Source organism: Vombatus ursinus, unplaced genomic scaffold (genome assembly GCF_900497805.2).
Source record: "Vombatus ursinus unplaced genomic scaffold, bare-nosed wombat genome assembly UNPS02014832.1, whole genome shotgun sequence".
NCBI lineage: Eukaryota > Metazoa > Chordata > Mammalia > Diprotodontia > Vombatidae > Vombatus > Vombatus ursinus.
Genome location: NW_020954610.1, coordinates 35718207 through 35735110, shown reverse-complemented (window position 1 = coordinate 35735110; position 16904 = coordinate 35718207). Strand labels below are relative to the sequence as shown.

General features: G+C 36.4%; 1 protein-coding gene across 1 annotated transcript in view; it reads left to right on the top strand.

The window, feature by feature from the left end:
- The window catches only part of TMC1 (transmembrane channel like 1), a 125696-nt gene that overhangs the window by 98351 nt on the left and 10441 nt on the right, over positions 1–16904 (top strand). The window contains exons 15-16 of the mRNA XM_027839375.1: positions 7811–7878; positions 13006–13245. Coding sequence (XP_027695176.1) covers positions 7811–7878; positions 13006–13245 — 308 coding nt within the window. The remainder of the gene's footprint in view (positions 1–7810; positions 7879–13005; positions 13246–16904) is intronic.

The following is a 16904-nucleotide window of genomic DNA, read 5'->3' as shown; positions in this document are numbered from 1 at the left end:
AGAAAGAAAGAAAGAAAGAAAGAAAGAAAGAAAGAAAGAAAGAAAGAAAGAAAGAAAGAAAGAAAGGAAGGAAGAAAGAAAAAGAAAAACGCTATCTACCTCTAGGTAGAAAACTGATGGACTCAGAATGCATATTGAAGCATTTTTTTTCTTTTTCTTCTTTTTTTTTTGTTACGTGGCTAATGTGGAAGTTTGTTTTATATTACGTCATATTTGTAACAGGTTTTGTGTTTCTTGCCTTCTCAATGGGTTGGAGAGAAAGAGAATCTGGAAGTGTAAATAAAATAAAATTGAATGAAAAAAAATGACCTCCCCCCAAATTCCCATACTCATTTACTTCTTGCACTTGTATATGAAGATGGAGAATCCATCTTTTTGTTAGGATCATCCCATTTTGGTTGGGACAAATTGAGCATATCCTAATTTTGATTACAGCTAAGTTTGTAAAACACTTTTATTTTCCAGACAAGCATTTTAAAAAATACATGTTTTGAGAGATGCAGTATGGAGTAGTGGATAGAGAGTACTTTCCTCCGAGCCAGGAAGACGTTAGTTCAAGTCTCTTCCTTGACATATTGGCTATGTGACACTAGGACAAGTCACTTAAACTCTCAGTGCTTTAGGCAACTCTCAAAGATTATAAGTTTGAAGAAAAAGTGCTGACCTACATTGGGAGAGGGAACTTTCTCACCCAGGAGGTGAAGCAGCTGGAGGTACACTGGATAGAGCTCTGGACCTGGAGCCAGGAAATTTGAGTTCAGATCTGGCCTCAGACACTTATGAGCAGTGTGACCTTGGGCAAGTCAGTTAATATCTCTTCCCCTTACTTTCCTCAACTGCAAAATATGGGTAATGATAGCATTTACCTCCCAGAGTTGTCATGAGGATCAAATAAGTTAATATTTGTTTAAAAAAAAAAAAAAGCACTTAGCCCAATGCCTGGCATATAGCATGCTTCTTCTCATCCCCCAGGAGTTCACTATTTCAGTAAAATAATGGGTCCAATCCTTATCTCCATTTTTTTAAAAAAATTGCTTTGGGATCTCAGGATCCAAATCCTTTGAGTTTGTTTATGACACCTCCTGTAAATAGGAGGAAATTACGTGCCACTGATTTTAAATGCCTCCCCATTGAGGAGTCACTGGCAACTGAACAAGTAACTATTTTCCAGTTTTCTTCTGGCAGACTCTTTTACCTTTGCTAGACTTTGGTGCCTAGATACACATATAGGGCAAAAAATCCACTTTACAGAGACATACACCTATTGTCAGGGAGAGAATCATTTTCTGAACAGGCACCATTTCACATAGAGACCTAGGTACCTTTATGATCCCCCTACATCTTAGGAAGAAAATAAACAACAACATGCAAACCATTAGAGCAGATAATGCTAAACAAATTGTATCCAGACTAGGTGGATTTGAAGTGACCCTAGACATTTTCAGGTTTCCACTTCCATATCAGATCCTGTTCTCAGGGAATTATTTAGTGGGAGCAAATGATTAAGCCATGTAAGGTAAATTAATTTCTCCAGACACCTCTTCCAGGAAGATCAATAGTTTTTAATTGCTCTAATAAGAGTTCATTTAGTCCATATAAGTGAATGGTTTGCTCCCAGAATATAGTTCAGCTAAAAGTCAGTTCCTTAGAAATTCCACTGGGTCTAATGTATCAATCCTGGCCAAATCCAACTCAATTCTAAACTCCACTGATAAAATCTGAGTCAACATTGCACTCACAGTCAAACCCTGGAATAAAAAAGTTATGCTAGACATGTCCCAAAGTGGAGGCCTTGTCAGACGTGGTTGTCTAAGGAGTAGAAAACTGTCCCAGTTTGGAAATAGAAGTCAAAGCTCCTATGCCAATCAATAGCAGGATCAGGCCTGTGAGTATCCCTGTACTTCTATCCCAAATATGATGTGAGGATCCAGTCCTTAAAAAAAAAACACAGAAACTTTGAATGTTTGCTTGTGTTTATTTTCCTAGCACTTAGCACAGGGGAAGGCACACACTAAGTTCTTAATAAATGCTTTTTTATTCACTCATTCATCTTTTCATAGACTTGATCTTGCTCTATTATTTATTTATTCAATGAACTTACATTAAATACCTATTCTGTGCAGGTCGGGGGGTACAAATACAAAATAAAAACTATACCTTCTTCTACTAACATGGGCACCTACCTGCCAATTGACCTCCTCTGTTGTTGATCATAGCATGTCTAATGAAGATTGAATGGCCTTTCATAACTGGAGGATGTTGATTCCATGTAGTATATTTTCAGCTCTTTTGGAATTTATGAAATGTGTTCTACCTCAATCATTTTTCTACAACCATGTACATTTGAAAGGGAGCTTGATACAAATATTTCTAATTGATCTTACCTTAAAAAATCTAAAAGAAACAAATGTGGCTTTTTCATAATAACTTCAAGAGAACTTTTGACTTAGAAAGTCGATGACTTCGTAAAGAATGAGTTCTGAATTTTGCCAAAGGAGAAAGAAAACAAGCTGAACTTTCAGGTTTACGTCTGAAAAATCAGGATAGAGACACATCCAGAGACACTTTTCTGTATTGGCCACAGAAGTGGAAAAGAATGATTGTCAAATCCTACGATCATATAATTTTAGATACAAGCATATAATTTTAGGTGACTTTATTGCCAAGCTTGTACTATTCTATGATTTTACAGGTGAGAAAAGTGAAGCCTGGCCAAGTTAAAGGCCTTGCTCAAAGTCATATAGTTGGTTAATAGTTACGCTGGGCCTAGAATCTTGGTTTCTTGCATCACAGGACTTCTTCTATAAGACACTACTTTTCATAACATAGTTATAATGTGCTGTGGTAGATTTCTAAGTGTTATTTCTCTCTGTCAGGCCAATTTGATCATTAAAGAATGATTTCAATAACTGTTGTTGCTGTAGTCACAAAATCTCACAGTCATAGGATCTCTAGAGTATCATCTGGTTTTCTTTTTTTGTGGGGGGGAAGGAGGAAAGGGGTCATTACTGTCTAGAAAATTGATCTCATCTCAGCTGGCATTTTGGAAGCTTTTGTACATATGAGAGCAAAGGAAACTTGCATAGAGAAGTTTGTGCTATTCTCTTTCATTTTCCATGAGATCAATTCGGAATGTCAAATACTGTGCTAAGTAGGTAAAGGTTGCTGGTTCCATTCCTAGACTAGAGGAGATAAGAACTCTGGCCCATGACCACAAATGGCATAGGCTGTACAACGGGGAATCTAGCAAATATGCGCTATGGTCCCAAGGGATTCTATGAGAGTGCACAGATGTTCCTGGGTATGGTGTAGTAGTTAGAGTGCTGAGCTTGGAGTCAGGAAGTCTAGGGTTCAAATCCTACCTCTGAAATTTGCTAGCTGTGTAACAGTGTACATGTTAGTCAATCTTTATGATTTTAGTTTCCTCATCTGTAAAATGGGGCTAATAATGCCCGGAATACTTACCCCTTAGGACTGTGATGAGGTCCTAATGGGAAAATGTAAACCATTGCTGATATTTACATAAGGTGTCCCAAAAGTCCTAGTGCAATTTTAAGCTGTTATAGGAATTATAACTACTAATGATAAGATGCAAAAGTAAGAAAGTCTCTGACCTCAGAGAAAGCATTTCTACTGGGAGGATATAATATGTTTGCAGAAAAGTAAGTGAGAAATATATATGTATTTTGTGTACACATATGCACACATATCACATGTACTCACACAGGTATATTAGTATATAGACATATATATAAACATATGCATATCTTGCATTTATATATTATACATGACAACTGCATTTCATTTATATGTTATGTATATACATACACACATAAATGTATATATGTACGTACGTATGTATGGATGGATGGATGGATCCAGAGAAATTTGGAGAGGAAAGACTAAAAAACAGGTAGGAGAATCAGGAAAGGCCTTTTAAAGAAGGTGATACTTGAGGAGTTCTAAGAGTTTTCATGAAAGAAAATAGAGAATTCTAGGCATGGAAGTGTGAGATAGAATTTCCTATACAGTGAACAGCAAACAGACCAGACTAGAATCCAGTGCACATGAAGGGAAGTAATGCCTTATTACCCTGTAGAGATATGCTGGAGTAAGATTGTGAAAGACTTTAAATGCTAAACATTTTACATGATAAAATTGAGATGATAACTTTATTATATATTCAAAAGGAATAGCAAGTTGTACATAATAGATTTGCAGATTCATGTGCAATCATCTTTTTTATTATACTGTGTTATGGTATACTCATTTTATTCCATAAATTAAAATCAAATAAAATTTTAAAATGCTAAACAAAGGAATTTGGTTTTTATGCTAAAATCGGGAGCCAATAGAATATGTTAGTGGAGAAATTACATAGTTAGACCTGTCTTTTAGGAATATCAATTTTGTAACTGTGTGGAAGAAGTATTAGAGAGAGGAGAGATTGTATGCAGAGAGACCTATTAGGAGAGTATTTCAATCAATAATCAAGGTGAGAGGTGCCAGGTGCCTGAACTAGGGAGGCTGTGGTATGAGTGAAGAGAAAGAGGATGGATGCAAAACAAAACAAAATAAAACAAAAGGTTGTAAAGACAAGATTGAAAAATCTTGGCAGCTGATAGAATGAAAGGAATGGGGGAGAGGGAAAAGCTGAGGATGAATCTGAGGTTACAAAAGAGATAGCTGGAAGAATGGCGGTGGCCTCATCAAAAATGAGGAAGGGCAAGTTTAGTGGGAAAGATACTAAGTTCTGTTTTGGACATGTTGAGTTTGAGATGCCTGTGGATCATCAGGGTAGAAATGTCCGACATTGGAGCTCAAGAGATAGATGAGGGGTAGTTATGTAGATCTGGTATTCATCTGCCTGTAGTTGTTAGATGAATCCATGGGAGCTGATGAGAGGGGGTATGAGGGTGGAGACAGATAGGGGTAGAGAGATGGTTAGAGAAAGAGCGAGGGGAAGGAAGGAGAGAGAGAATAGGGTGAGCTAAGAAGAGGACAGAGCCCTAGGGGATAACTACATGTAGGGAGTGGGACATAGAAGATGATCCTGCAGAGGAGAGTGAGAAGGATAAATCAAACAAGTCAGAGGAAAACCTAAATACAACAGTGTCTAATGTCACACTGCCTCTCTATTGGAAAGTGCTTTCCAAATTCTAAAGCACTATAAAGGTGTCAGTTATTATTATAAAATATGACTAATATTTGTTGGGGAGGGGACAATGCAGAGCTCATGTTCCAGTAATGCTAAATTACTAGCATCATTTTCATAGACAAAGAACAGTGCATTCAGTTTTGGTTTTAGACCAAAGCTGTCACATGCCAACTTTTTTGAATCCTGTCATTGCTGATATTCAAGGAAATGGATGAAATACTGATGCATTTTCCATTACTTTGCATTTTCCATTAGCACCTTTACTAGCAACTTGATGGTGTTCTTTACTGAAAATTTACATCCTGTCCTTGGGTTATTAATACACAAACACTTGGCATTCTTCTTTATTTGGCATCTTACCATTTCCCCTTATGATTTAAAACACTGTTAGTTATCTTTTGGTTTAATTCTGTTACACAATGAAAAATCCCTTTGTCTGGGAGTTGAGTAGATGAGTATAATTATGCCTGTTTTTTTTTTAATCATGAGATGAAGGCCTAGAAAAATCTATCAAACAGCATAAGTGATTGGTAATTTAGAGTGTCAGGGATAGTGCTCTTTACCTACAATCCACAGCTATTTCTACAAATAGAAACAATAGATGAGAACAGAAGATCCTTGAGGGTAGAGCCTGCTTTATTTTTATCTTTATATCCTTGGCACTTGGTCCAGTGCTTGGCTTTTATTAGGCACTTAGTAAATGCTTGTCAAATAAATGAATGGTTTGGTATGCCAACTTTCCTAAAGTACAGATCCTATCATGTTACTCTGCTTCTCAATAAACTCCACTGGCCCCTTTTTACTCCTGGTCTCAAATACATACTGTGTTTGGTAGCTCCTCACAACCTTGTCCCTTCTTATCTTTCCAGTCTTGTTACATCTGACTTCGCTCCACACTATGAGCCATACTGACTCATTTGCTAGTTCTCACACAATTTCCTTTCTGCCCCTTATGCCTCAAATGCTTTCTCTCTTCCCCTCAATATCTAAAATTCCCTGATTTCCTTTTAGATTCAATTTAAGCACTATCTTCTGCAAGAGGGCTTCCCTTCTAAGTTTATCTTGTATCTAATATACAAATATATATGTGTGTATATATATAAAATATACATGTATTGTGTACACAAACACATATTTATGTATACAGTTATACCGTTTGTATATACACATATGTCATATGTGTGTGTTATTTATACTAGTATGTAAATTCCTTGAAGTCAGAAACTAATTTTGCTTTCTATTGTCTACCAAGTGCGTAGCACAGTGAATGGCCCAAAGTAAGTGCTTAAAATGCTTGTTGAGTGATTATTTTCTAAGCTAAGAATCTTTCCCCCTAAATCTACTCTTCCTGAGCTCATTAATTCTCTAAATAGCACCACCATACACTTTCTCTTATAACCTTAGATCTAATTTTTCTTGAAAGGCAGTGTAATACAATGGGAAGAGCCCTGAATTTGGAGTCAGAGACTTGGATTCAAATCCTAGCTCTGATATTCATTTGGTGAAATAGACTGTGTTCAAGTCATTGAAAATTCCTGAACCTGTTTCCTCATCTATAAAATGGAAATAATAATAATGTAATACATGCATTAAGGAGGTGTTGAAAGGAACAAAGCTCTTTGAAAACATTAAAGGCAATAGTCATTGTTTCAGTTATTATTGTTATTTCAATTTTCATTTTATTCAAAGGAGTTCAGCTAGGAGTACTTTTGGGCAAAAGTACTATCCAGATACTCTTTTGTGTTTAAGGTTCTATGGATTATTGTATAGGTGAATAAAATGACTTTATTATCATTAAATACATTTTGGGATTTAAGATCATTTTGTATAATTTACTCATTGAACAGACCTTTGGGACAACTTTAGGAGGAGATAATTTAGTCTACCACAAATGCTGCCCTTTCCTGCCTCCATGCTTTGTTGAGACTATTCTCTAAACCTGGAGTGCCCTTTTCCCACTTTTTTCCACCTATTGAACCTCTCCCTATCCTTCTAATGATCAATCAGAATTCCAAAGGATCAATGTTGAAGAATGCTACCCACCTCCTGATAGAGAGGTAATGGACTCAAGATTCAGAATGAGACATGGCCAATGTGGAAATTTGTTTTGCTTGACTATGAATACTTTTTATATAAGGGTTTTTCTTTTCTTTTTTCTTTTCCCAGCAGGCAAGGCACAAGAGAGAGAAAAAATAAATGCTTGCTAGTAGAAAAAAATTAGCTAAAATGTCAACTGAAATGCTATTTCTTCCTGGATGTTTTCCCTAATCCCAGTCATTTATTGCCCTTTCCATTTAGATTTCACATAGTACTTGGTTTAGTAATTTTCTAATGAGTTTATCTTATAAGGTATGTTATAACTGTATTGGTGCCTTTGTACCTCCCCACTAGAATGTAAGTTCTTTGAAAGCAGGAAATATGTCTTGTCAAATCTTTGAATTTCCCTGTGCTTAGCATGGTGCTCTGCACAAGGAGTTACTTAATATATTATTGTTATGCTAGATGATATTCTCTTCTAGTAGTATTATTTTGTTAGTGTTGAATGTAATTGGCAATTAATTGTCTTGCCCATGCCTGCACATCAATATTCACATGCTCTGTTTGAAATCATTGTAAGCCTAACCTTATGAAAATATTTGTGTCTCCTCTTAGCCTTCTTACACCGAATTTGATATCAGCGGCAATGTCCTAGCACTGATCTTCAATCAAGGCATGATCTGGTAGGCAAAGTGTATGATGGTCTAGGATTGGAAGGAAAATTTAAAAGGACACATGTCCTCATGTAATAGCATGACCTGATATCAAAGGATACAATCTGGGAAACAATCTGACAGATCTCTGCACTGATTACAAAATGTCTGTGGTTCATTCACCTTTGAAACCTTGACCCTCAAAGGCCATGTAGCATCTGTTCTCTACAGCTATCTTTCTCTAGATGTTTCCCTGAGGATGGATGAAGAGCCTCTCCATGAGTCTGCTTGGCAGGACTTTTTTGAAATATTTTTCAACATTTATGAAACCAAGAACTATATAAGGAATTTTACCTGATCTCAATACTGCCACATATATATTAAGTATGAAGGTTGTTAAAATATTTAAGTAATATTTCACAATCTGATTTTATTACAAGTAATTTTTTTGTCCTGACCTCTGATTTCATAAGTAAAAGGAACTCTCTGTGTGGAAACTTCTTTAACCAAAACAACTGGCAATTCCTCTGTAACAGTCTTAGTTGCTTTGAGCAAGATAAAGTGAGCTGCCCATAGTGAAGAGATGAAGTGACTTTCCCATTATCATACATATATAATAACGAATATGTATTAGAAGCAAGACTTGAATTCACATCTTCATGGCTCAAAGATCAACTTGCTATTCACCTTGTCACACTGCTTCTCGTGTAATTTTTACAAGTATTTAAATAACAATGCTTTCCATAATAGCAATAGCTAACATTTATATAGAACTTACTATATGCTGCTAAGCATTTTACAATTATTATGTTATTTGATCCTCGTAACGTCCCTGGAAGGGAGGTGCTATTATCATCCCCATTTTACATATAAGGAAACCGAGGCAATCAAAAATTAAGTGATTTGCCCAGGGTCACATAGCTATTAAGTCTCGGAAGCTAGATTGGAACTCAAGTCTTCCTGACTCCAGACCCTGCCCTCTATCTGCTTAGCTGTACCCAAGTTCCCAATTGCTACACAAATCCCTAGTTGATCTAAAGATGTTGAGTTTTAGACTTAGATTCAGGAGACAAAGGTTCTAGTCCTACTTTTGCAAGTTACTAGTTGTGCTTTGGACTCCTCATTTATTAAATGAAGGGCTTAAACTGGAAGATATCTAATTTCTCTCTTGGTTCCAACAGTCGATGAGTCAGTTTCAGTTGCATCATGGAGCATGCTTTTTGTCAGAGGTTCAGTGAAATGCTGGATGTTTAATTTTGAACCAGTTTTACATGGAAACATTCATATCAGAATGGGTTCAAATGGTTAGTTCACATACCATGTTGATACACCTTGTCAAATGAAAACAAAGTTTCATAGATGGAGAGCTGGAAGGGAGCCCAGAAGACACCTCATCCAATCTCTTCATTTTATAGTCAGAGAAACTGAAGTCCAGAGACTTTAAGTGGCTTGGCCAAGGTTATACAATTTGTAAGTGTGAGAGGAAGGATTTGAACCTAGGTCCTTTGACCTAAACTCTATATTCTTTTTACTAACTCTCTTCATAAACCTTTAGTAAATTGGCAATGAATTTCTACAATGGAAATCAATTTTTATAGTAGAAACATCTTTAAACAATGGAATCAAATGATGTACTTCATCTGGTTGTCTAGAGTAGTCATTTTTAAAAGCATTACAAATGGTTATGGTTGATCCATTTTATACTGTTATCATACCATACATGTCCAACAAAATATCATTCTACTAAATGATTATTCAGCACTTTATGAAGTGTACTGATAATCAACTGTAAACACTTTTGGAAGATCCGTCATCTATTGCTTAAATATTTAAATCATTTATTGTCTGAATAATTGAATCACTGTGTACTGTCAGATTGGTTTCTTCTGTTAAATTTTAAAATCATCTTGCTATAGTAATATGAGGAGAAAAGAATATGCCAACAAGTACACTGTGCTCTTATTTCTGTTTTCAAAATCCCTTGCACCAACAGATGATGTAGCCTTAAGAAAAGGCTATGAGCTTCTGCTCATTTTCTTCATTTATATTTTAAAGGAAAATGCATTTTTTGAATGTCAGCTTTCTAAATTGTTAGAAGTAGCAGTTTATTCAATTTGAAGTGTTATCAAAAGTGGCATGCAAATTCCACATCATGATTGCTTCCCTGATAGAAAGAGGAAACCAAGAATCTACTTGGAATTGTTTAAGGAGTGACTAACTGCCAAAGGGAGGGGAGGGAATAACCACTAAGTATTCTGGATATCTCAGTCCTTTGCTGGCTTTCTACTATCTGTGATGATGGACTGGTATTCAATGCTAGTCAGGTAATTAAAAAAAAAAACTACCCAGTAATGCAAAAAAAATTTTTAAACGTCCAGATCTCGTAGAAAGTCCAACTCAATTCACAAGGCTGACTTAGTACCATTTGTATAGCCATATGCTACATGTCCACAGGCTATATTCTGAGTTAAGACAGCAGATTGGCCTAGAGTAGAAATCAGCTTTTGTTGTCTGGAAAGCTGTCAAAGTAGCTGCCTGTCTTGATTGGTAGTATGTTCTGTCTCTGGACTAATTAACCCAAACTTCTTTACAATGAAACCACAGCCAGGTCTCCTTCCCAAAGTCATGCACCATCCCCCAATTCTCTCACAAATATGCATGATATTCTTGGATAATTCCCTTTTGGATAACAGGTGGGGATTCTTCTAAAGAAAGATAGACAATGAATATGAGTAGTGCTTTGAAAAGCAGCTGTACTGCCTTTTAGAGAGTGTGCGTGCATTTATGTCCTAGAGATCTAAAAGCAAAATGGTTTGTTGCTTTCAGACTTAGCCAAATCCTTTGCTCAGATCCTTTTTTCCTAACTCCCAGGAAGTCTGGGCGGGGGGGTGGTTTGAGTATATAAACACAGGAAAGCTAACCTTTCTAGCAGATATTCAGATAGACCCACACAGTAGTGCTGATGATTTCTGAGGCAGAAAGGGCAGAGGACAGGTTTTGGCAGTGTTCCAAAGGAAGAGACAAAAGACTCTAGGGATTTTGTTTTCAGTTCAGTTTGTGAGGGGAAAGATTCAGTTACTGATGTCAGAGGTGATGAGTTGGTTGAATACTTAATGCTATTGAAATAGCATTTATGAGAACAGTCCATTATTACATTGTGATGATAGAGATGAAATGATTAGCAAGCCTTTATGCTATACATTTGCAATCAGAAAGGACTTTCCAGTTAGTTTGATTGGTTATTTCACTAAAGTTATACATCTCTATTAAGTTGATTAGCACTGAAGCATAGAGCTTTGAGAGACAGAAGATTTAGATTCTACTCATGACTTCGTCATTGACTCTGTGACTGTCATTTATTCATTTAACCTTTTGTACATTAGCTTTCCGGCTATTGAGTGGTGATAATTTACCTACCCCTCCATACCTCATGGAAATGATGAAAATAAATAAATAAAATGATCCATACTTTGAGCTTTTTGGAAGAAAGGTGTTATGAAGTCAAAGTATTATATTTATTACTTCAGTAAATAAATGAGGATACCAAAGTAGTAGTATTTGATTCCCTTGTGTTGGGAGTAGTCCACTAGCCTATGATTCCTTAATTGTTGATTAATGAGTAATAAATGCTGGGTTTTTATTTTCCATCTTTTCTCCCTCACCAGTTTCTCTCTCTATTCCTTCCTCCTTTGCTTTCTCCTTTCCTCCTTTCCTCCCTTTTCTTCCTCCTCTCCCTCCTTCCTTTTATCCTTCTTTCCTTCCCTCTTTTCCTCCCTCTCTCCTTTCTCCCTTCCTTCCTTTCTTCTCTCTCTCCCTCTATTCTCTATCTCTTTCTTCCTTCTTCTTTCCCTTCCTTTGTCTCATCTTCTCTTTTTTCTTTCCAACATTTCTTCTTTTATCCCCCCAGATTAAAGTTATGAATATAATAGAAACACTACCCATTGTATTATATTATAGGTTTTGATAACTTATAAAATTATCCTCTGCCTCCTAAACCTGAGCCTTCAACTTAGACTTTACTTTTGAGAGTGTTCACTTTATGACTTCATGTAATTAACAAAAGCATACTGTTTTTAGCAATTATTTAAAGAACTAACCTCCCTTTGTTCTAGACAAATTCAGAACTTTTAAAAGGTAAATTTGTTGGGGAAAAATCAGTCTGATCAGTTATTTGGAAGAATGTCAATAAATAAACCCAACTATTGCCATTAAAAAAAAAACTTGGGTGTGTTGGTATTATTTAGGTATAAGCTCAGTCAAAACATAAATAACTCCTATACCTATTTTAGGTGATAATCCAAATAATGGTCTAAAGTCCTTTACGAAGTTTGGGGTGGGTGAAACATGCAAAGAATAAAATATTATGTATAAATGTGAGCTACCTGTATTATCATTATTGTTAGCAGCATAATAGCAGCATTATTGCTATTATTCCTGGTGGGTTTTTTTAATGGTCATTTCTTCCTTATCCTCCTCCAAAAGGACCCAACTTTCATTTCATATAAGAGTAGTAATAAAATAGCCATGAAGATTCCTTTGTGGTTTTGAAGGTTTTCCCTAATAAAATCATTGAAACCTATTTTGCTAAACCTATTAACTATGTCACCAGGTGAAATTGACCTGTTGTAACTTATTCTTGTTGGAAGAGTTGTTCAAAAATAGTTTTTTGAAGTCTACATATAAAATGAATGAGATTCTCCATAGAGGAGAAAGAAGTAAAAAAACTTCCTTTTAGGACTAACTGATTTCAGAGGTCCCTTCTACCTCTAACATTCTGTGATCTGTGATCTATGAGGGAAAAGTTAAGATCTATTTTAGAGTCATAAAGAAGAAAGAAAAAACCCACTAATGATTATATGGAATGTAGGTTAATCATTTTGATTATAAAATCCTTTCCTGACAGCATATACAAAGATATTTGGGAGGAAACATTTACTCGAACCATAGAATAAGATAGACCATATTTGGGTGGAGCCATTATAATATGTAGAGAAAAGATAGACAAGGTCAGCTGGTAAATTTATTTTAAAAAAAGATTGAAAATGGGCATGCAATTTTCACCTTTCCCAACAGGAGGGTGATATAAAATGGTCTTGTGGCTTTAATATGGGAATCAGACTCCAAAACTGAGCCATGTTTTTGTTTGTTTGTTTCTAGGATGGGATCATTTTATGCTCCTTGCCTTCCAGCTATAAACATACTCCGTCTGCATACATCCATGTACTTTCAGTGCTGGGCTGTGATGTGTTGCAATGTTCCTGAAGCCAGGGTCTTCAAAGCCTCCAAGTCTAATAATTTTTATTTAGCTATGCTTCTGCTCATCCTCTTCTTGTCTACAATGCCAGTGCTGTATATGATTGTCTCCTTCCCACCATCTTTTGACTGTGGCCCATTCAGGTACCTTACTTTTGAAACTCTGTTTTTAACTTACTGTAAAATAAGATTATTGTACATTTACAAGCCATAATGCTATTTCCCCCTCCTACAGAGGCAAAATTGTTTAGAAGGGACTCAATAAAATCCAGGGGCAGTGAGTTCTACTGCCAGGTCTATGTGTGGGCTCACTGAGGGAGCCATACCTAACAAATTCCTCAACTACTCCCTGTCTAAATCTCTCCCTGAGAGAAATGTGAATAGTGGAGCAGAGACATTTCCAATTCAAAGGGTAACGGAGGCAATTAATGGCATTATAAAGTCTGGGTTATCTTCTTAGGGCTCATTACCCAAATTCCCATGCCACTGGGCAGATTCTTCAGGGTCAGCAGGCTAGGCACTCCTTCCTTGCATCCCAGAAGTACAGAAAGTGCAGGTTATCCCAGAGGTCACCCAATAAAAGCTTCATTATCCTTTAGGTTGGTACAGCTCTGGTTGTGAGAGATAATGAACAAAAAGCAGGACCGTACATTTGTGAACAGAAGCAGAAAGTACAAAAAGGAGAGAGAGAAATTGCATAATCTTAATTCAATTGGCAAGCAATTAATTGTCTCCAGGCATGCTTCTAGTTGCTGAAAATACAAAGACAAAAATGAAATAGTTCCTGCCCAGAAGGAGCTTATATTCTATCATAGGATATGGATATAAATAGATATATAGATAGATAGATGGATAGATAGATGGATATAGATAATAGATAGATATATGAGAGAAATACACACAAACAAATATGAGAGAGAGAGAGAGAGAGAGAGAGAATGAGAACTGCTGGTGAGGAAGGAGGAGAGGGGAAGAGGGCATTAGGAGCTAGAGATATGAGGAAAGTGGTGCTTCAGTTGAATCTTTAAGGAAAATAGACATTCTAAGAGGTTGAGGTAAGGAATACATTCAGACATGGGGGACAGCCATTGTGAAGGCATGAGGTTGGAGACTTCTACAGTTGTTGGGGATATTATTGAACTCACATTTAGGGCTTTACATTTACCTATATTAAATTCATATTCTTAGATTTGGCTCTTCACTCTCTCACACCTGAGAGAGGTGGGGAGAATGACACTGATTTTCCCACACGCTCCCCAGGTGCCAATAGTAAACTTCTGATGGCAGTAATCAGAAAAAGGCATATATAAGAGTTCCTGCCCAATTTGCAGATTGCTTATTATATTGTCCTCTCTATAACACAGTTTAAATAATAATTTATATTTTGGGCAGGGCCAGTTAATTCCCTAAAACTCTGTTAGGAGGGAGGGATACCACAAATCAAAGTCTCTGAGTAATGAGAAAGTTAGTCACCAATTAGCATGCACTTGATGGGTTATTCCTTGCCAGTGAATTGGGGTCATCAAATGAACCCTATGGGACAAACATGATTGTAGTAGTGTTTGCATCATTTCTTTCCATGGTGTCATAATGATTCAAATCTGCAAACTGAAACTAATAACTTAAATAAATGTAAAATATCTCGCCTCTCATGAGTAACCCAACTTGTTGAGTATCTGTGGACTCGTCATCCCCAAGCAAGCGATGCTGAGTAATGAGTTCCATCTCTCAAGTGGGCTGTCATAAATGATACAGAGAGTGACATCTGGAGGCTGAAGATGAAAGTGCAGCCTTAGACCATAGAACGGTCTTAAGTAGGTAGCTCTAGGATTTTGTAACCCTCTCAATGCAATAGCTTTTTAAAAAAAGCTCCATTTCTCTTAGGGAACCCAAGTGACTTTTTCCATATGATAAGGTTCCCTGGGAATGAAAAGATCCCAGGTTTTAGAGTCAGAGTTCAAGGGTTCATTCTGTCAGTCACTAGCTGTGTGCTATTTGATATGTTACTTCAGTTCCTTGGCCCACAGTTTCCTCATTTGCTTCAGAAGGTTATTAAAAAGATAAAAGGAGACTGTATGTAAAATTTTTTCTAAACAATTATATAATGATCAGATAGTTGTACCTAAAATCTCAACTTATTTTAACAATTGAAAGGTTCCCCTTAAACACCCTAGAAAAGGATCTTAGCTATCAACTTGGTATGCAGTATGCATGCTACAACAACTTTGGAGTCAAAGTACACAATTGATAATAGTTATGACTAGCACTTCTGTAGCAATTTAAGGTTTGCAAAGCCCTTAACAAATATTACTTCATTTCATCCTAACAAAAACCCTGGGAGGTAGGTGCTATTACTATCTCCATTTTACAGATGAGAAAAAAAAGAGGCAGGCAAAGATCATGCAGTTAGTAAGTGAGTGAGTGAGGCCCCATTTGAATTTACATCTTCTGGATTCCAGGTCTCTGGCTTTATGTGCTATGTCACCTAGCTGCCAAGGCTCACTCTTGAGCTATGTCACAGGGAGTCACTTTGCTTTTCTGAATCTCAATTTTCTCATCAGTAAAATAAATAGTTTTACCTACCTTAAACTGATATTGTGAGATTCAAGCACAATAACTTAGGTCAAATGTTTTGTCAACAATAAAACTCTATAAATATGTAAATGATCAGTTCTTTAATATGTCAAAGATTCATTTTATTGGTGTGGGAAAACTCTGTGCCCAACATAGATTCTGGCCCTCGAATAACTTAGTAAATGGTCTTTGAGAATTGTCATGGCTGAAAAATTAATCATCCTTCAAGCAACCTGGTAATGATCTCTCTAAATTTTGCCCAGCAGGGCTTTAATTAACACACATGTGGTCCATCGTTGGGCCCACCCTTGACATATTTCCATCATGGTAGTACTGAGAAGAGGTTATACTCTTCTGGAACAGCCTTTGAAGACTAAAGATCTCCTCCATGGCACAGTGAGGTATAGAAGTCATCCTTAAATGGAAAGATCATGGTTTTCATCATAATAATTATTCATTCAATCTCAGGACCCCTATACTGAAGTATTCTCATATACATATTACCCTCTCTAATTTTCAATTTAAAGTTTAAAAAGTACTTTACATATATTCTCTATTTTGATTCTGACAGCAACCCTGTGAAATGTCTACTTGTTATAAACAAACAAAACCTTCACTTAATCATACTTTGCCCTCAGTCTACCATATTATATTTCTTCTGTTTAAAGCCAAATTCCTTGAAAAAAGAAGTCTATGCTCCTCATTTTCATTTTCTCACCTCAGATTTATGTCTTAATGCCTTACAATCTGGCTTCTATCTTCATGACTCAAGCTATTCTCTCCAAGGTGACCAAATGTCAAATCTGATAGATAGCCTTTTATCAGCTCTTGGTCTTCTTGATATCTAAGTAGCATTGACTACCCCCGCCTTCTAGACCTTCTTTCCTTCTTGCGTTTTCATTACATTGCTCTTTTCTTCTACTCCTTTGATTTGTTTGGGTAACCACCTATTTGTGGACATATACCATGATTTTGTCTGGGATTCCTATTCTCCAATCACTCACTTGCTGATGTCATGGGCTCTTATGGATCTACATAGGATCTCAATGCACAACTCCTAAATCAGTATATCCATACTCAGTTTCTCTCCTGAGCTTTCTTTCTTTCTTTCTTTTACTTTCTTTCTCTTCCTCCCTTTCTTCCTTCCTTCCTTCCTTCCTTCTTTCCTTCCTTCCTTCCTTCCTTCTTTCTTTCTTTCTTTCTTTCTTTCTTTCTTTCTTTCTTTCTTT